This window comes from Bacillus rossius, chromosome 6 (assembly GCF_032445375.1).
Source record: "Bacillus rossius redtenbacheri isolate Brsri chromosome 6, Brsri_v3, whole genome shotgun sequence".
Taxonomy (NCBI): domain Eukaryota; kingdom Metazoa; phylum Arthropoda; class Insecta; order Phasmatodea; family Bacillidae; genus Bacillus; species Bacillus rossius.
Window position 1 is genome coordinate 64,090,790 of NC_086334.1, and position 22,574 is coordinate 64,113,363.

At 35.8% G+C, this 22,574-nt stretch overlaps 1 protein-coding gene across 3 annotated transcripts in view; it reads right to left on the bottom strand.

Moving 5' to 3' along the window:
- LOC134533263 (WD repeat and FYVE domain-containing protein 3) overlaps nt 1-22,574 on the bottom strand; it is a 264,565-nt gene that overhangs the window by 64,414 nt on the left and 177,577 nt on the right. For all 3 annotated transcript variants that reach the window (XM_063370699.1, XM_063370702.1, XM_063370701.1), the window contains 5 exons: nt 20,799-20,915; nt 14,477-14,615; nt 12,318-12,529; nt 5,619-5,751; nt 1,222-1,375 (listed from right to left, as the gene is read on the bottom strand). In XM_063370699.1, coding sequence (XP_063226769.1) covers nt 1,222-1,375; nt 5,619-5,751; nt 12,318-12,529; nt 14,477-14,615; nt 20,799-20,915 — 755 coding nt within the window. The remainder of the gene's footprint in view (nt 1-1,221; nt 1,376-5,618; nt 5,752-12,317; nt 12,530-14,476; nt 14,616-20,798; nt 20,916-22,574) is intronic.

Genomic DNA, 22,574 nt, shown 5'->3' on the forward strand with positions numbered 1-22,574 from the left:
AGAGCGGAAAACTGTTCCAGACTATCAGGACGCGCCATTGGTATTAACGCCACCTCGCGCGATAAGAGCAGAAAAAGTTGAGGTCAAGCCGATATTTTGTAATGCGGAAAGTGCCGAGATCGCTGATTTTTCAGAATTGAATATGCTGTTATCTTCTCAAAGTATTAACAAATTATGTTGTGTTTTATTCTCTACAAATCAACGGTATATTTGTTACAAAACAAGAGTCAGAAACGTCAAGTGTATTCAAAAAGGTATAAATAAGAAGTTTCGTTCTGCAGTTGTCAGGCAGATGACAATACTAAACTACATATTAGGTATGTAGTGTATGTAGACTTGTATTCAAAGTTCTATTTTTTATGTTTCGCTTGCAGTAAAATGTGAAATAAACATGAATGATAAATTTACTTTGTAATATTTTATGTACCAGAACTGTTGTACGGTTTTTATTTAAACGAAGTGGTGTTGTATCACACAGTAACATCCACGGACGCCGAAACAGTTAAGCATAAAAACGGCGTTCCTTTAAACAAAAAAAAAAATTATTCGCTCTGTCTGGTTTGTATGAAACGGGCGTGATGTCCAGTGTCGTCTTGTGCTTCTCAGCACATCACAAAGCCGTTGCCTAGGCTGCTTCAGCTGACTCATCCCACCCTATCAGCCGCCCTTCATTTGTCTTTCTAACTCACGCCACTATCCCCCCCCCCTGCCGCCCGGTGGCATTCCGTTTTCCTACTAGTTTGCGGGATCGCCACACGATGTCGCGTCGTACGCTCTTCTGGCCGAATGCAACGCTATCCTACGAGGAAAAAATGAACCACTTCAACTGACCGCGCGCAAGAAAATATTATCTCCCTCGCACTCTTAAGGAATTTTCAGAGGGATGTCAGTCGATTGAAGATGAACCATGAAGAAGAAAGCCTTCATCTTCAAGAAACAATGAAAACGTCGACAGAATCTGGGATCTTGTGCATTCTGATCATCGGGTGACGATGAGAATGATTAGGGAAGGGGAATTTATGGAGCCCTGTGATATACAAAGATAGGGCTTTGAATATTATAAATTACAGTACTTGGGCTATGAACTATAGCTGCTCAGTGCTCATACATTTAAGTCGTGCTAAGGTGATAGGATAAAGCCACAACACTTACTAAATTAACGCGACGTGTTAGTGAAAATTGCAACTGTGAACCCAAGACAACACTGCATTTAAAACTCACCAAGGTCGAAATTGTTGGCGTTGATTAGAAAATCAGGCAGGTAAAAGAACTCTGGAATGAGTTCCTTGACGTCAGCCATATTGTGCTTGGATGCGGACAGCCATGCTTCTCGCACGGAGTTGAACATGCGGTCTGCGAGGTCAAAGTGTCCTCCCTATGGACAAACATATCGTCCTGTTGACCAGTGAGAAAAATAAACTTAGCGGGAAAAGTTTAGTGAGAAATCCTAGTGTGACAGGTAGCTATGACGACTCGCTGAGTTAACCTACCATTTTAATATAATGAGCTGGGCTAAATTGGTCAATATTATAATGGAGTATGAATCTAAAAAAATTACCAATATTAAAACAACCTTTTCCAGTGGATTTAAAACATGCTGCAATTCAACACGTAATTATGCATGCATTAGTCCTATGTTATGTTTCGTTAACACCACATTAATACCTATTTTAGAAACGGACATGTTCCTATGAAAATAACATAACAATGCTTACATATAAATTAAAGCCAAGCTGATATACGTTAAAAATACCGTAACCAACATCTGAATAATGCACAAATCACATAGAAATGACTATAAATGAGACCATCATTTTTGAACAGATGCAAAACAGGCTGCAACTTGACGTGTGGATGCTGTACTGCAAACAACCAGTCTTACTTTGTAAGAGGAAAATTTGAATGTTTATTAATGAAACACTAATATTTAAGAAAACTTATTTTTTCTGATGGGGGGTGGGTGGGTAAGGGGGGGGGGGGGAAACCACTAAAACACACAGTACGTACACATCTCTATTTAGCAACTGAACTATGTACATGTAAGCTCACTCTCTTTTAAGTCCCGAGCATACTACTGTATTTACCCGCAGAGGAAATGCTCCTTCATATCAGTTGCACCCTTAATTTTGGGCCAAAAAATCTAACATTTCTTACCATATGAGTCGTGACATATAACTGTCTCCAGAGGAATACAAGTGAAGTCTTTATTGTCCGTGTCAAAGCTTACTGCCGCGTAAGAAATAGCACTGATGTCCTCTCTTATACCTTTTTGGTACTTCCTTCCATCTTCTCCTTTCCACTAGCAATATACAACAAAAAATACAAAGGAAAAGAATGCTATTTTTATACCCATGTTTCCCTTCCCGTCATCACCAAGAGTGAAAAGACAGCAGGCTATTTTCTTGTAAATTTTTGGTCAGTTTCTTTAATAAAATCAAGTATGCCCTTTAAAGCAGTTTTGCCATGAATTTATACCACTTTTTTAAGCCTCCTGAACCGACATGGGTGTGAAAAATGAGACAAGATAACTAGACCTGTGCGAATATCAGTTTATTAAATCTAATTGAATATGAATACCAAATTATTCTCAAATACAAGTAAGAAAGAGAATTAGAATCTCACTGCACGTATCCCTCACTTAGCAGACTAATTCATTCCTCAAAATGCTCACATTATTCGAAATTGCATATTCTGAAGCAATAGTTTAAATAAATAGCAAGGCTAATGGCTAATTTATTTTGTGTTCCAAAATTGTGTAGGAAAATATACTTTACGTAATATAAATGCGTAGAATAACACTCAATGATAAATATGTTACACTGTATTAATCTTTATATGCCTCCCATCGCACTTTGTATGAAAAATATGACACCACGTGGTTATGTACATTATCGTCAGTCGGCTGTCTGACTTGCCCGCCCGGGCACAACATACGCGTACCTTTCCAAACCATTCTTTACTGACAGTGAAAACGATATTACTGTCTGAATAATTAGATTTTAATTTTTCAAAAATTAAAGTGCTTACCATGTTTTATCACATAATCGTCACACATTTTATACTAAAATCAAGTATAAAAAGTAGGGGTGCGACTTTTATGCAAAAAAAAATTTGTAGGTAAAGTTATTCATAAAAACAAAACCCATTCATGGAAAGTACATTTATTCAAAAAGTAGAGTATACAAAAGCACGCCAAAAAATTATTTAAATTAATACGTCATGCAACAAAAACCTTTCTTCAACTTTAAATAGAAAAACAATTTGTGACCCAAATGCCAGCCTGAACTAACGCATAACAATTATCGTAGTACATGCGCGCCGTAATACTTCTAGTTTTGTCTCAAATACTTGAACACGATGCATTATGCTCTCACTCGGAAGCCACAATTCCACTGTGATTCCAACTGCAGGAGATTACTCACGTATAGTTACCGGCAGACGTTGCTTTCATTTGTGTGAATTCCCTGCCACTGGCTAGACTGAGTTCACGGCCCTGTCTATGGCCAGGCGACAACAGTACGGCACGGCACATTTGGTTCTTTACACTCCTTAGTCGCAATTTAAATTGCCATAGCTGATGTTTGTACAACAGCAGATAGCATAGTCAGACCTGCGCGTGCATCTCTTCCCCCCTTGTTTGGCTAACTGTATCCCACGGCACATCCGTTGTTTACAGAAGTTGAAACAGACTTTGTGGCGTCATGCCCGATTTTTTTTTTCCTGAGGAGATTTCACGTTAACTGAAATTTACAGACGTGCTATTCAAGACTAGGACAGTAAAATTAACATTGCGCTAATTGAATTAGCGCAATTTGAAGATGTGCTAAGTGAGGGATAGGTGTACAACAAAATTTTCCATATAATGTAACAAATACATACAGTACGTACATAGGGAAAGAAAAAGTAAATGTGTAGTGAGTAGCTTCTGGGGAATTAGACAGATAATACTTGTGTGATAGGTTGGTTATGTTGTTAGCTACAATAAAAGCGTAATATATATATTTTTTTATATATAAAATTTGAAAGAAAAATATTGTTTTTAATCATACAGCTAACCTAATTTAACCTAACCAAACATCATTTAATTTCAGCGAAAAATATTTTCTTTACAATTAAAAATGTCTTTAATCTTTTATGTTTTGTTAACCTGCAAGATAAATTAATTAAGACATTTGGGTAACACGGAAGTTGATATTTTTTGTAACATTATTTTTGATTCAATAACTGTGCTTGTATAAAATAAAATTGTATCTGGTATGCTTTAAGAGTTTAAGGTATTTTTATTCCTAACATTGTTATGGCCAGGAATTTGAGTCTTAATTTATAAAAATATTAATTTGCTGGTGTTAAAGTGGCCATGTAACTTGGAATATCATATTGTTACGACCTAGGTGGTGAGAACTGGGTTCGTATGGGATAGCCCAATTAAGTTTTCCAATTAATTTTCATTACAGTTTTATTAATTAATAATATTTAAATTACTAATAATAATTTTACGTAAAAATGTCCAGTAACCAATCACTGAAACTTAAAAATGTTTATTCATAAGTCACACAAGGTCTGTCAAGTTCCACAGTTTGCACTCCTCAATGGAGCTAGGTTCAACAGTGGTTCGCCCCTTACCACATGCCTGTCCACACACACAGTCTTGCACCACTTTCGAGGGGGTCTCTCACCCTCTTCGCCGAAGTCGCACTTCCCTTCACTCTCGGAACTCGCTCGAAACTGTTGCAGCACTTTTTGCGGGACTCCTGCAGATGCCGGCATCACTGCTCAAGTACTTGGGGCGCTCTTCTTGAACCAACGAGAGCGGCTATGACATGTCGCGTCATCCCGGGCCAACCTGACGCCCGAAAAGTCCAGAAAGGCAGCGCTCATTCACGTTACTCCACGCGGTGGCCCGCAGAATTCCCAAGGCCACTCTGCGCCGAGTCAGGATGATGCGCGGGGAGCGGAGGGGGGAGGGAGGTAGTGATGACCCTTGTAATCCTGCCAGGTGCGCGTGGCATGCCTTAAGTCAGTGGAACGCACGACACTGCATGTGACGCCAGTGGCCGTGCAGGGCTGCCAGCCAGCTCCAAGCCTGACATCACGGTCTGGTCTCTCGCGTTTGTAACAATATCATACAGTATTTATGCTTATGTTTGCAAGTTAATCAAGTGGTAACAAGTGGCCATTTTTGATGTTTTGGAATACATGCATTCTATGAATTTACTTTTCTGTATGACTCAATTCCTGAATGTTGTTTATTTTACCAATTTAGTTCTAAGACTTGTTCAGCAGTAGACATACAATGTGCTGGTAAGGTAATCTGTTGTTTAATTGCTCTTTTATGTTCTTTAGTTAACATCCCGAGCCGGCAGCATAGTTGTTGGTGTGTGTGCAGCCTGTAGAAAAGTCATGACACCACAGTATTCTTATCAAATCAAATATGAATAATAACTATTTGTATTAGTATTCGAAAATTATAATATTTGCACAGTTCTAAATATAACGGGACAAAGAAAGCAAACCCGCTAATTGAGTTTGTCCCAAAGTCCCTGCCACTTCCTTACTCTCTTCTTCCCTTTAATCGGTAGCGAAGGCTGTCCCAAGCGATGCATGAGTCACGTACATACCTGCAGTCGCAGGAAGTGCTGCGTGAAAGGCTCCATGCGCACCAGGTAGGAGCAGACAATCATGGCGGACGAGTAGTGGGTGCCGTAATGATAGGGCGGCGTCTCCCCGTGAGGATCGTCCCACTCCTTGAACCTGCCAACACACACACAGCTCAGCAATTCCTTACTCCTCTGACACCGTACAGAGGCACACGCTTCAAGTGGCTTACTAAACTGCAATAACTAGTAACAGTCAGGTAAACTGGATGGTTATAAAACTAAAAATTGATGAAATCGCAGGTAAAACAGATATTCAAGAAGATACGCAAGCAGATGAAAGAACAAATCAGAAGAGATCATGATGTTGAGCTTGAAGGCTTGCTTGGTTTCGACAGCCATCACAGTGAGAAGATGACCACAGCTGTGTCACAGCAGAACTTTCTGGGGTATTTTGCCATACGGGGTGATGGGACTACACAACACCCAGTCCTCTATAGGGTAAGTTTACAAAACAAAAACTCTCATAGCAAGCTAAATACTGAATCCAACACCTTTGTAGACATACTAGCTAAAAGAAAGAGAAAGGACAGATACACCATTAAAAAAGTTCAAGAGTTAAATTCACTAAAAATTAGAAACTTCGGATCAAATTAGAAAACAAGGAAGTAAAAGATTACGTAAATCAATGAAATGTGCAACAAATGTGCTGGACACTGAAAGATATTACAGTTTAACCTCATTACAAATTACCTAACTTAGAAGGATTTCTTAAAGTATACAAGATATTTTGCATTTAGTAATAATTCAGTAAATACTAACGTTATTATTAAACAAGTACAAATACTGAGGGTTACCACAGGAACATTTGAATGACATTTAACTGTATTTTCATTCCTCTGCAAAAGATAATAATTAAATGTGGAAAGTCAAACATAATAGCAGATATGGTGAGGTGATGAATTATGCATAGGCATGTACGAATATTTGAATTTCTTAATACGAATAGTTTGTTATTCATATTCAATTAGACTTAGATTACTAACACTTCAAAATAATAAATATTCAAATGGCTATGAATATTTGACATGGCCTACCTCGTGAGTTTGTCGTATAACCAACCTTCACTTTTTAGTTTAAGTTATTTGTGCAATATAAATACACAGTTTGGAGATTTTAAAGCGACTACATAATCAAAAACACATCAACATACTCAGCATCTTAAACATGCATCAATAAGTTATTTCATTACTATCTTGTAAAACAGTAGCGAAAAAAATTGCATGGATGATTCAAAACACTGATTATTTGTGGCATTTCAAACTTGGAAACAAACTATTATTTGTATTCAGTTCATCAAATCTACTTGTAGCAGCAAACATATACAACAGCCGCCGTGTGTTCAAAGCGGACGGTCGTGTGTGTGCGATCGCGCTCCGTGTATATCTGTTGTTTTGTGATAAAATCAGTATTAATAATTCGCTACTTAATCAGTCTGACTTCTTGGGGTTCCCCTCAACCCTAAATGATCCGTGTACTTCTAATCACGATCTAACTCATCCGAGTATGTTTCGATCACCCACGAAAAAAACTCCTACTAATGCGACGGGATCATGTGATAAACCTATGTACGAGCTGCGTATCGAACCATTAAAGTCAGATCAAATAAATATGGAAGCTCTATATAATCTAGTGAATTCTCTAAGTGTCAAAGTTGATGAACTAAAAAGTGAGAACCTCGTGTTAAAAACGCTACTCCTTGATTCCAGAGAAGAAACTGTCAAAATTAAGCAAGAAATGATACAAATAAAGGAACATTTATCATCAGGTAAAGACCATAATGCAACTTATAGTCAAGTAATTAAGAATTCTTCCACTCACAAGACAGCGGAACGTGTAATTTCTCAACGGGACACGGTAAACCGCAGCCAGCCGCGTGACCTACTTACCAGTCAGCAGGAATCCCGATGCGTCATGAGACACGATGACAAAGAACGTGTCGACAGTACACCATTCACGTTAGTGGAACACAGGCGCAAGTCCAACACAAGAGATACCAGTGACATTAAACGTTCAACGGAAATGAAGAAAACTCCTATGAAAATTGGGATTCGTAACATTTCCACACTTAAAATGTTACCCAAACCAGCACCCAAAAGAATGAAAGCTCTGTTTGTGACTTGTTTCGACCCAAGTGTACAAGAACAAGAAATTGTAGAATACATTTCAAGTGAACTGAACTTAGATCATATTAAAGTAACGAAGATGAAAACTAAATTCAATTCATATGCCTCCTTCCATGTTCAGGTTTTAGAAGAGGACTTCAGTCGAATTAATAACATTGTGTTTTGGCCTAGCGGCTGCCTAATAAGCCCCTTCTATGGTAAATTACACCCTGAACAAATCTTGAGCAACTCATCCACTACCGAGGAACTAAACACCTCTACCTGCAACATCGCAACAAATTCTACTGCTATTTCTAAGCCTACATCTGCTCCTACTTCTGCCTTAGCGCCTGGAGGGGCTTCTCACTAGTTCAGTGTGAAACTTAAAAATGAGGAGTTTATTTTATTTTATCAGAATGTAAGAGGCTTGAGAACCAAAGCAATTGAATTTTTTGAAAACATCTCGCGTAGTGATAATGATTTAGTATGTCTAACTGAAACTTGGTTCACCGATAATAGTCTGAATTCTCATTATTTCAACAATAATTACCTTATTTACAGATCTGATAGGGACCCTGTATTAACTTTGAAGAGTAGAGGTGGTGGTGTCCTGACTGCTGTTAATAAACATAAATTCAAAAATGTAACATCTACGCATGAATATGACTATCCAGGAATAGAAGCTGTCTGGATAAATATAAAAACACATGATAAACTTTTAATCATTGGGAATATCTATATTCCCCCTCAAACAACTCCTTCAGCTTACACTTCATACTTTGAAGCCCTTGAAGATAAGTTTGTGAATTCTGATGTCTCTTTATTAATAATTGGTGATTTTAATGTTCCAGGCATTGACTGGCCTCAATTACATACCCAAAATATAGTTCATTCAAATATTAAGTCGAAAGCCAGATCATTAATCAACTTTGTATCAGCAAGAGGTTTAATTCAGCTTAATCAAACTCAACCTTCGGCCCAACTCTTGGACCTATGTCTCACTAATATTGAATCATGTCTGGTTAGCAAAGCTCTGGAACCACTAGTTAAAGAAGATAGCTTTCATCCTGCATTAGAGATAAACTTCCAATTTGATATGTCAATAAACGATAATACATCGTCTTCATATAAAAACTATAAGATTGGTGACTATCTCGGCCTTTTTATTGCTCTTAGGGACCATGACTGGTCAATTTTATACAATTCTAAAAATATAAATACCATGGTTGACTACTTAACGTGTACAATGAATGATTTTATAGATTTATTTGTACCTACCACTATTAAAAAGGCTAAAAAATATCCCCTATGGTATTCCAACCAGCTAATAAAATCTCTTAAGAAGAAATCGCACTATCATAAATGATATAAACGAAATCTGAATCCTTTTTACTATTTATTATTCTCAGATTACCGTAAGGAAACTAAATCACTTATGTGTAGGGATAAAACAAACTGGCTTTGTAATATTAACAATAAAATTAAGCAAAACCCTAAAAATTTTTGGAATTATGTTAAAATAATGAGAAAGGGTTATAGTCAGCATCCCTCAATTAAAATTAATAACTCAATTACGGATAATAATTATTTAATTGCAAATTCCTTTGCTGAATATTTTTCAAGTGTCTATGTTACTACAAATAACACAAATAACCAAAACATATCTTCTTGTTGTTCATACAATATTCCAATGTCTAATATCTCGATTAGTTTAGTCATATGGAGTATAAAAACCTTAAAATCTACATTGTCCACAGGACCTGATAACATACCAAATTTTATCATCAAAGGTTGCTCCTTAATCCTTGCTCCTCTCTTACAGCATATATATAATTTCAGTATTCTAAATAGCATCTACCCTGATAAATGGAAAATTGCAAAGGTTATTCCTGTACACAAAAAGGGCAAAACTTCTATTGTTTCAAATTATAGGCCTATATCCCTGTTAAATGGATTTGCCAAAATTTTTGACAAAATAATATTTAAACACTTAGCGTTTAACGTAAAAAATAGATTGTCTGATTCACAGCATGGGTTCAGAACAGGTAAAACAACCATGACAAACTTAGTCTCCTTTCTTAATCCTATTTATTCAGAAGTCATCACACGTGGTCAAGTAGATGTTTGTTACTTTGATTTAGCTAAAGCTTTCAACACTGTTAATCATCAAATACTACTAAGCAAATGTTCCAAAATTGGGCTAAGTGATAAATATTTATCATGGTTAACAAGCTATTTAAATAACAGAAACTTTTATGTTTCAGTACAGAATATAAGTTCAGATCTCCACCCAACTCCTTCTGGCGTCCCGCAAGGTGGCACACTATCTCCTTTACTTTTCAATATCTACATTGATGATATAATATCTGGATTAAAGAACTCAGTTGGCACTCTTTTTGCCGATGACTTAAAGATATATAGAAAAATCTCTTCATATCATGACAGCTATCTACTTCAATGTGATATTACAGAAATTGCAAATTGGTGCACAAATAATTTGGTCAATCTAAACATGGAAAAAACTGCTATCATTACCTTCACTAGAAAAACCTACCCATTGCAATATGAATACAAACTTGATAACTCACCTATTAAAAAATCTCAACATGTCAAAGACCTAGGAATTTTACTGGATCAAAAACTATTTTTTCATCTTCACATTGAAAACATTATCTCGGTATCTAACAAAATACTTGGTCTAATTAAATTTATCACCTTTAACACCTCCAATATTGACTCTATTCTCTCCCTCTATACAGCTCTAATAAGATCAAAACTTGAATATGGTTCTATTATATGGAATAGCATCAATAACACTGATATTGAAAAGCTTGACAGGATTCAATCTAAAGTATCTGACTATATTAACAAAAAATTAAATACCATCAATAACATAGATTTAAATTCCCTCCTTGGTTCATTATCAACTAGAAGAAAGATCTTAGATGCCATTTTTTTCTTCCATTGTTATTATGGTAATCTTATATGTCCTCATATATTTGATGTTACTGGCATTAAAATTCCTTCTTTTAATAGCCGTAACCCACCTTTTTTGTGCACACTTTTAAATACAAATGATATTATATATAGACTTGTTAACAATTTTAATATGTATGTTAATCACTTACAACCTACCAGAGAGAAAAAACTTGTTAAAAAAATTATTCTTTCGGCATCCAAAGATTAATTATCTTTATGCTCTAATGTTATTACCTAAATTATTTAATACCAGATGTATTAATCTAAGGATACCAACTGTATGTTATGTTGTCTTGTCTTTGTTTTTGTCCTACTATTTGTTGTTCTTATAATTTATTGTTTTGTTCTTATTTTTGTTCTGTTACTGTATTTGTTTTTTTTTACATGTCTTACATGTTGTGCCCACCGTTGGAGCCTTGTGCTGTTGGTGTGGCATGTAACAAATTAAATAAATAAATAAAAATAACATTGACAATCATGGACTATAAAACAAAACACGGACACTGCTATGCATTGGAATTTAAAAGTGACCGCATATGAATCGATAGCCACAATCAATCTAACACAATGCGCCACAGTCACAGCTTACAATGATGAAACAGACGTTGCAACTCAAAAACAAAATTAATAAACATAGATAATGGTTCCGAATTACAGAGGGAAGTAGCAGAAAATGTCTTTGTAATATTGCTGAACTAAAAATCAATTTACCTGTCTGCCATTAACAATGAAAACATGAGAACAAGGGTTTGAATATGTAAATATCAGCTCATTTAATCACCATTTCTGGAATGAAGCATTAAAAAAAAATTCATGTTTTTCATAAAAAGGATTTGATTTTGCAGTTTGAAAAAATGTTCTGGATTAATATGTAGGGTAGCTGGTTTTGGGAAACAAAGCAATTAAAAGCAGAAAAAGGTTGGCTTGGTAAGGTTATCTGAATAAAAAATATTTTAGCAATCATTTTACATATAATTATTGCAGCTGACTTAACATAACCAACCTTTCATATCAGTATTATTTATACCACTCATCCAGAAACCACCTCAATATAATTTTACCTTTTTCTTCCCCTATTAATTTCTTACGTTATATAAAAATTATTTTTAGTGGTATTCCTCTATTCTTCTGTTCTTACTATTCCAATTCAATATTGGTATTAAAAAATATAATTTCTATTCATATTTGATTCAAACTAAAAAGGGCGGGACGGGAAAGAACCTACCAAATGAGCAAGAATAGGCCTCTAAGAAAGCAGAGACAAAAATGAACAGTAAAATATAGTGAATGTGAGAAAAAAAAATATTCGATACAAGTTGGATAGTGAAATAGAAATGGTACATGATTCAATAAGTTTGGAAATTTGAGCAACACTAAAGGCATGACATAAAAAGATATACAAACATTAACGATGATGTGGACAAATCCTTAACATACATAGTTAAAGACTTTAAGAGGCAAAAAAGAATTCTTTTGGAACATAAAAATGTAAGTATTTTATGCTGATCTGTTACTACATGTAGAACATCTTGTGGGCGACATGTGAGGCACGGGAGGAGAGACAGCAAGAGACGGCCACCTCTTGCGGAACTGCTGGAGGCGGTCGGGGCTCTGGGCGCCCATGGGGCGGGAGAAGTCCCGGAAGGTGGCGGGGTCGGCCAGGTCCAGGTCCTCGCTGTCGAAGTCGGCCAGGATCCAGGGGAACACCGGGTACTGCATGAGGTCGTTGTAGGAGCGGCCCGCCAGCGTGTTCAGGTGCATCAGGTACTGGAAGTTGGAGATCTCGCCCCTCTGGCGACAGCATGCCCCACACACACGCTTTTCCTCCTGTTCACTCCAGTCATCAGGAACAACAACACAACCAACCAATTAATGTACTGAGGTTATATGCCTTATTGACTTGAAGTCATTATAACAGTATGGCAGGAGAAACAGGAGTACCTTACAACAACCACTCTGACTTAAGGTAATGTCATCTACTATGTTTAAACAATTGTGAAAAATTAGAGTTTGAGGCCACCTAGAAATGAAGCCTAAATTGCCATGGTTGAAGGTCTGACCACTCATCCAACATGACCCCCAATACAAAATACTGGAGATGCATGAGTATGCAAATTTTTCAGTTGAATCAAGTTGAGTCAAGTTTAGTAGTAATACCATCGAGTTGAGCCAAGTCAAGTCTACACTTCATAACATTTTAAGTCAAGTGAAGACAAGTTCTTAAAAATCGAGCCTAGCCTAAGTAATTGCAAAAATTTTAGAGGATAATTTTATGTTCCTGGTGTTTATGTTAATGTACCATTAGCATTATATTAAAGTTCACATATTTCTTTGAGTGAGTCATTTGAATCAAGTGAATAAATAAAATATAACTATCAAGCATATCATTTATGAATTATTTTAAAACTGAGTATTTTATTCCCGCTGGATTCTGGATAAATAAGATGTGCACGACTTTTAAGTTGAGGAAAGTTGTATGGTTTAGTGAATTAATTAAGATAAATTATTCTAGAAAAAATATCCTATATTCTTTTTTGAAAATTTATAACATGTTTCCAAATTGTTTTCCAAGAGCATTTTGTGATAGTACATGAATTAGTTTACCAGTAGTTAATATTTTTAAATAGTGTTTAGGGTATGTAGTTATGTTAGCTACATTATAAAGAGTGATAAATGGTCCACTGGGTTAGCTATATTACAAATAATATAAAAAAGTATTTGCCGAGGTTAAAAAGGTACATTTTAAATTCATATTTCACAGCATTATTAACATAGCTATCTCAACCTAACAGACTGGGCTCACAATTTTATGCTATTTGTCATCTACCTAACAGCCCTTTGCAGCACAATCTTGCAACATTTGCACTAAACTACCCTTTAATAGACAGTGGGTCAAAGAGCTTCTTTGCTCTACGCAACTGCAGCCGTCTCGGAGCCGTTATCCGTGAACTCAAGAGCACTATATCCTTCAACGTGAAGGAAACCAATAAACTGCGCGACGAGATGAAGATGGAGGATTGCTACAATGCGCAAAACGTCAACTGTTCCTGGTCCAGCATGAGCTGAAGTTGTACCAGCGGCGATAGAGTCTCCGAGTGTTTGGAGTAATGTAAAATGACCGAGAAAACATTGATGCCTTGGTTCTAGACATCATGCACAAACAAACTAAAGCTTTCTCACATCACCATTGATAACACTGATCAGAACCACCAGGTTGGGTCTAAAAAGAGCGGTAAACCACTGCCTATAATCAAAAAGTTTATGTCCTATCTGAACTCTGATCGTATTACATATATAACAACGATTCCAAAGACAGCTTCAATATAATTGATTAACTTTTCATAAGTGTAACTAGAAGTACTTAGGTATGCATCTTGTCTGAGCATATTCAAGCCTAGCTGCACTATACTTTTTGCCAATGTGTTTTAATTATGCATAACTGATGCAAAATGCTCAAGTGGAGAGTCACTCGTTCAAACACCATCACCAGCATGACCCAGATTTATGAGATCTAGCTGGATCCGAACCTAAATGTTTTAGTTGGTTAAGATTCTATGGCCTTGACCTCCAAGCACAGCAGTGTAACATCAAACCATACTTTAACGTTTTAAGTAGGTAGTTAACAAGGCAATAAATATATATTTCACTAAAACGTGAATTCCTACAATCATGACTTAATGAGACAGAATCCCATCCAGCGTACCACCAAGCCGGACGAGCTACACGACTTGCACTCACCACCCATCTCTGAGTAACAGACGTCTCCCCGATGAGATTCGAGAGAAGACCCGCACCTTGCTCCACGTTGGCCGTTCTCTTCTGACCGGCGACGGACTGCTGGGCGTTGTCTGCGATGGCCGTGGCGAAGGTCATGAACCTGGAGATGTCATGGGCGCACGGCAGTGAGCGCAACGCTCGCCAAGCGGAGTGTCAGGAGTATCAGGAAATAAAATCTTGTAAACCTTGTAAAGAAACTTGGTTCTTTCTTTGAACTTGAAAATAACAATGCAGTTTAGCTGTTGTTACTTTTATCACTTAATTTTCGGCTGTCCTCTCGTGTGACAGTAATGTGTGTGGACAGCCAGTGTGGTGAGAACCAAGGTTTGCCAGGCTGGTCACTCAGGTGCCACAATGTGGAGTTAGATCCTTCCTTTGCAGTTCTGGTGCGTTACTGCACGTGGCATGAGTTGAGAAAGGCTCATGAGGTAGCAGTCCTTTGTTAGGGCTTCAAGAGCAATGACTTTCAGTGAGACCGACATAGAGAAGAGAGTTTCTGTCACGCTGCGTAAGAAGATAAGTAGAAAATTGCAGTGTGAATAGTTACAAAGTGTGTCTGGAAATCTGAGACTGGTTGTTAGTGCTTGTCAGGAGAATTTAATGTGATGGTTCAAGTAAACATGATGTCAATGAATTCTTTTTCAATTTTTCACATAAGAAGTCAATGTACACAGCCCAGAGTGACATTTAAGGTGTTTAGAAAAGAATCAAGCAGAAGGTAAAATCCCAGTTGCCAAGTTCAAGAAATGCAGCAGACTGCAAGTTATCTTTAATCAACTTTTAAGGATTCCATATGAAATGGTAGTACGTAAAATATTTGTCAAGTTGTAAAGAGAGAGAGAGAGAGAGTGCTGCCTTCGACTTAGGACAAAGATTAAGCTGTGGCGGCCCATGGCAGAATATGATACAAAGTTAATGAATTAATTATGCACGAGAAGATATGCATAGTAGTTAACTCTGACATCTTGAGCGCAGCTGTTTTTTTGTCTCAAATGCTCACATAAAATTGAGACATTAGGTATATGCCTCATTTCAGTAACTTAAAGGAAATTATGTATAAATTTGTGCATAGTCTTTTCGTACAAAGTCTCAAACTTTAATGAATTGTTGAGTGATAAGGATATATATAAACTTCTGACTTTTCTCAAATACTGGGAAATAAATTTGCATAGAACTATAAACTGCTTAGTCAATATTATCATAAAATTTTGTTAACTAAAATTGTTAACTATAATCATTCTACGTGCATTATTATATAAGACCTCAGAAAACTACAAAAATACAAAAATAGCTTTCGGGATTGCAATTTTGTTGTAAACGTAGCAAATACACACATACTAAATGTGAATGGAGCAAAGCATAGAAATGTTAAAATTATAAGCTAATTTAGAGCATAAACATAAAATCAAATGAAGTTAATGTATTTAAACACACATAGGCGTGTGTGTGTATGTGTTTATATATATATTAGTGATGGTTCGAATCCCATTTTTCTCGAATCCGAATCCCAAACAGTACCTCGAATCCACCCCTCGAATCCGAATCCAGTTCTCAAGGGTTAATTATAAAATAATTTATAAGTTAAGAGAAAAAATTAAACATTATGCAGAATTATTTAACCCTTTAAATTTTTATTTAAAAAAAAACAAGGATTTTGACACGGTCTGGATCAAGACGATTCCGTTTTTGGTCACATATGTTTCCTGCAGTGCTGAACAAATGTTCAGAGAACACTGTCGCAGGTGGTGAACACACAAATATTTTTTGGACAGTTTATGTAGCCTGGGTGAACACGCAGACTGAGTTTTCCAGTATTCGAGAATGTTTATTTCTGGGTTAACTGTAGGATCACGTAATAATCTGGTCACTTCATCAATTGCTGTAGAATCCGACATGGTGGATTTAAGGCATTCAGGCATTATCTGTGAGTACAGTGATTCATGTATCCACGGAAATCGGAAAACGAAATTCAACATCCGACGGAACAATATTTTGTAGTTACCAACTTGACATTTGTTTAAAATCCCAAATGAAGGTAAATGCTTTCCTGAAATATTTAATGGAAACTGGAAGGCGCCATCTTGTCTTCAATGGTTTTAGGCCAAAAGAAATATTGTCGTGCATCTTAAAATTAAGCCTCACTAAAGCATAGTGATTAATATGCCCGAAGTTAAAAGTGACGGGGTGTTTTCTCTAGTTTACCCATTAAAATTTTTTATGTTGCTCAAAATGATTGGCTAACAAATTCATTGGTTGGCCATCATGGAATTCTCAGATAATACATATTTTAAAGTTGGTAGTCTACACAAACCAAACTTGGTCCTAAAAAAATACATAATTAGAACGTGTATCAGAATATTTAAAATTGAATTGTGATTAAAATACATGTGTACAAATACAAATGCATCCATGTTCATGAATATAAAGTAAGTTTCCCAAATCAGTACATGCTTCATAATTTTTTTAAATATAATAATGAATTAAAAGTACAATACAGTAGAACCTCGTTAATCCGTGATGCGCTAATTCGGGAATCGGATAATCCGGGACGATTTAAAAGAGAAGTAAAAAAAGAGAAGTAAAAATTGTCAGCCTTAAAATTAACCTGGAGGCTGGCAAACACTACAAGCCATCGCGTGGGCCGCCAAACTCTGCAACGCTGTTTGTACCGACCCTTTGTGTCGCCCCCCTTTCAGCTGTCACATTTGTCACTCTTTAAACTTGAGGAGGATGTCCTTACTTCTGCTTCCCGTCTCCCTTTGTTTGTTTCCACCCGCCAACGCACGGCAGGCGCCTGGCGAGTGACGTGCCTGGCTGGCATTCGGCTGTACGAGTGGGAGGGGGGAGGGTGCAAGGTCAGCACGATCTTATCTTTCTCTCTTCGGCTGTTGTAAATGACCTGAACTAATGGCTAGGCAGTGCTGTATTTCTTTAAGCCGAGACACTAATTCGAAGACGGCCGGCCGTTACCCTGAACGGCCTTAACCCAGCTGCACGCCGGTGTCTGAGAAGCTTGACAAGACTTCCGGGCTTTTAATCGCTAGTCCGTGAAATTCGGTAATCCCTGATTATCTCGGTCCCGACCATCACGTATTAACGAGGTTCTACTGTACCTCAATAGGATGTGTTCCAAGGAAAACGTAAACAGGCCAAGTAAATTGTAAGCATTTAAGTTTTTAAAGTACTACATTTACATCAATATTTTTCCTCGAATCCCGAATATTTTCCCTCGAATTTCGAATCTTTCGAATACTAGAGATTCGGTAGGATTCGAAGATTCGAGGATTCAACCTGCCCATCCCTAATATATATATATATATATATATATATATATATATATATATATATTATATATATATATATATTATATATATATATATATATATATATATATATATATATTATATATTATATATATATATATATATATATATATATATATATATATATATATATATATATATATATATATAGAGAGAGAGTTTAAATTTAAATTATTGTGGTGTATATTTCAATATTCACATTGGATAAAAAAATTTTATTAAGTATCCTTGATACACGCAGTGTACTGAATGTTTATTCTACTTCTTTGTGATAAGACACTATTAAACTTTTTTTATGATTGAGATACAAGAATTAAATTGAGAGTGAGATGATCATTTCAGTTCTTAGGGTCGGCTTTACCTATTCCCATTAAATCTAAAGAATAGTCAACCGCCAGTTATGCTAACCTACAGTTAAAGAACAAATGGTGTATTACGACTCATATTAAGCCGAAGGTTAGCTAACTGAGTCCTGACAAAGCCTGTAGTGTAATATTGAATGTGGTGGTAGTAAAATGAACTAGAATTTGGTTACATCAGTTTTTTAAGTGTTACATGACATTTCTCTATGGTACTCTGATAGTCTTTGGTTTTAATTTTGAGTGTGATTTTGTGTATTGTGATCATAATTATGACAGCTGCAACAAAAAAAAAAAAATATCATAAACTTCATCTGGCAACCGAATAACATAAAATGGAAAAGAAAAAAAAATACTTAGACATTTAACTTTCTTTGCTTTAAAAATAAGATTACAATTTCTGACGAATAACCATGTCCATTTTATTATATTTTACGATACTCTTGTATTTAAAAGCACGATCTATGCTAGGTTATGTTAAGACAAAGCAAACGGAAATAAGTCTCTACACACAAAAATTATAGATATAGAGAAACAAGGTTTCCGTAATAAAACAACTATTCTTATCTGTCAAACTGTTTATTTAATAATCCATTCATGTAGACCCTGTCTCGGCAAACTATGTATTGATTTAACTTCACTGGTGTGAGTTTAGTTGCTGAGCTGTTTTCATTTCAATGATATTATTATTCACATCTGTTACCTGCATAGCATGAATATATAGTAAAAGTTTTATAAGATAGGAAAGGTAAAAAAGGATAACCTTTATTTTCACATTTAATTGTAATTGGGTGAAATTGACCCATGTCTGAAGTCGTTTGAAGTGCATTTCAGTCCCGAAATAAATGTACTTCATTATGAATAAATGTGCATATATAAACCTATCAAAGTTGTGGTAGTTAATATACAAGTTATTTCTCACGAACACAGGTTGGAAGGACACTCATTTTACAATTTTTAAATGCAGCAAATTACACATTTTCTGGTGCAATCACATTTGTATTATATATATATTTATGATGTTTATTTACTTTGGAATTTAATAAAAACAAATACAATACATGCTCCGTGATAGGCCTACCTATATTATCACATCATGTAATTTTTAACCTAACCTCGATGAATGGGATGAAGACGCAATTTGTGTGCAGTATTTAATTACAGTAGAACCCTGTTATAACGAATCTGAAGGGAGTAGTTTATATGTTCACTATAGAGGGGAAACTTTATATCTGGGAAAACTTTTATATTGGCAATTCATACTCAAAAGCAAAATCTTAACTACACATAGGCCTAAGCCAAGAAAATAATGAATGAAAATACTCAAAGCAACAGTTTTATGAGCAAATGCAGATATTATTTTTAATGAACTACACATGTACAAACTTTCTATTACCTAATGGTTCTTGGACATTGGCGTATTATCCTTTTTTCAGGCATTTAATACTCTGTGACGTTTTCGCAGCTTAATGTGGATGTTGCAATTCCCAGTTCCTTTGCTGTTAACACGTACAGGACAGTAATGTCCAGTTTATCTCGCACAGATAATGCCTTATGTTTTTTACCGCGTTTTTCACCCTTTTTTATGTACGTATTTCTTATTGAAGCACATTTGCAGGTTAATAACACGAAATTCTTTTTACCATCAAAACTAAATAAACGAAAAATAACGAGTCTGGCGCATCAAAGATCACTACGCATCATTTAGTATCACAGTTGCTAAAGCTGGAACGAAATTTTCTTACATTCTATGGAAAAATTTAGTCCACAGAGTTCTATCTAGTGGTAGTCTTACGAACTTTACTCAATCAAAATGTCCGTAACGTAAACGATAAAAATGAGACGTAAAAATATTCAATTTGCTGCTATAATGTACATACGTATTTGTGTGGCTGTAATTTATGTTTAATTTTGATAACATATTAAATGTTAACGCGTTCGCTCCAGAATAGACGTTTTGTGAAAAAACTTGTAATAAAATGAAAATATTTGAGATAAATGTGCATTATGCCGGCAAAATTTGTTCGTGGTACAAGGGAAAACGTATCAACATTGACAAAAGTTGTGCGCTATATCCAATAAGTTAATATATAACCTCACATCATTTTGCCGGGACTGAGACGGAAATTCACAATAAACGGGAATTCATTATAGGCGGGTTCACTATAAACGGGTTCTACTGTAATTCATCAAATCTCACATTAAACTCCACTGGAATTTCCAAAATAGTCATCATCACTATTAACAAATAACCTTGCCTGATATCTCACCATTTTCTTTTCCAATGCTTGTTAGCCTCAGGTTAACAAGCTAGCCACCAGTTCAGCCACCGTAAACTTCAACTGGAAGAACATCTCGGAGTCAGATATTAATTTAAGGTCGTAAGACAAAAATAAAAGCAATATTGAAGTTATATTTTAGCCCTAGGTTCAAACGTAGGTCATAAAACGGGCCCTTAATATTTTCCTTTCAATGAATAACTTAAAATATGTGCTAATATTTTTGAAACATTTTCTTCTTTAATTTCACAGAACTTAATTAAAATATCACAAATTTCTAAACCTGTTCGTGATGAGCAAAGTAGCGGAGTCAAGAGCTCACCTGTGGTACACTTTGTTCCGCACCTTGCGTGGGAACGCAAGCAAGTAATTGCGGCCATCTGCAGAGAACACCTCCAGAGCCATCGGCTGCAGCAGGTAGCGACGCTTGTGGACCTCCCTGCACCAATAAGCACCAGTTTGCACATGTTTCCTGCATAAATTATTGAATATCTACTACTATTGAAGATAAACAAAAAATTCAAAAAAATTATAATCTATTTAGAATACATTTATAACGCCTTATGAGTTATACATATTTGTTTTAGCACAAACATGGTTTTCCCACCATAATTGCAGGCATGAAGTATTACTAAATAATTGTAAAATACTTTCAGGGTAACATAACATGTTTAATGTATCAATTTTGTGATTAAATAGTAGAGCTGGGCCGATCACCTATTTTGCCGATCATGCCGATGCCGATCATCTGTTGCCGATCTTGCCGATCTTCTGAGCCGATTAGAGCATTTCAAGTACCTCTGATTACACGTTGCTTTTGACGGATCACTATAAACGGTGAAATATTCCCAGACCAAACTACTTTTCATTGACATGATTACTTATAAATCACCACACAATCGCACACACATTTAACTGCGTTAAAATGTAATAAGGTCAAACCAAATCTTCACCTAATCACAACTCCGTCATTCTGTGATCGGTATGTGCCGGTAGACATCAGCGATGATAATTTTATTGGCCTTCCTCCCCCCTCCAGTGCCGCCAACAAACTTTCAATAATTCCCGATTGTAAGTTAACTTGTGAATACGAAATACCACTAAATGGGGAACAAAACTCTTCATCAACCAGGTTTTTATACAAAAGAAAAATAAGCTCTATTTCCCACTAAACAGGATAAGAATATTAATTTCGCTAAACAAAACTTTCAATACGCCATATTTAGCCCAAAAAAAAACTAAATAATGAATTGCCGAAGAGGTAGTTGTTTACTAACCACGCGACTACTAGCACCATTAATCCGTACGAATTCCGTCGCGCGACGCACGTCTGTCTAATCTCTGGCGTCACATAACCAACCTAAACAACAGTCGCCTTTCGCTATTGTGGTAATATTAACCGTAAATGGTAAACAAATACATAGTTTTCGGTTCGTAAAAATAAGAAATAACTTTGCAAATAATATAATGGAAAATTATTTTACCGAAAGTACCATAAATACACGTGGATATTGATACTTAAGTATGTAACTGTTCAATTTTTATAAAACTTACGCTATTTGTTTAATTTATTGGTATATTTTTTTCATGTGTGGTTAGTTTTACATTATTAAATCATATTATTTTCCGATGAATAATTGAATTTTCTTCCCGAATAGTACCGTAAACAAACATTGAAAGTTCTTAGGTATAGGTAATTATTCAATGTTATAAGTTTGCAGTAGGAGACCAATGATCGGCTCATAATTGGCTACGTTTTGCCGATCATTCTGATCGGCAAAATTAACAAAATCGGCCGATTATCACAATCGGGGATCGGCATCGGCCCAGCTCTATTAAATATTAAAGAGTGAGTTTTTTTTTACCGCTATTATGGGTGTATTTCAAAAGAATTTTTAAAGACGAAAATTAAGAAACTAAATTATTAGTAATTATCATGAAACTCTTTTTTAGTTCACATCAGTTATGTGTCTGGCAATTAAGATGTATGAATAAAAAAAAAAAAAGTTAACATTAAAAATTGTTTGAAGAACATTTCTGGATTACATAAAAAAAATTAACTTCAGTATGCAATAAGACACTTTTAAATGAGACTGTT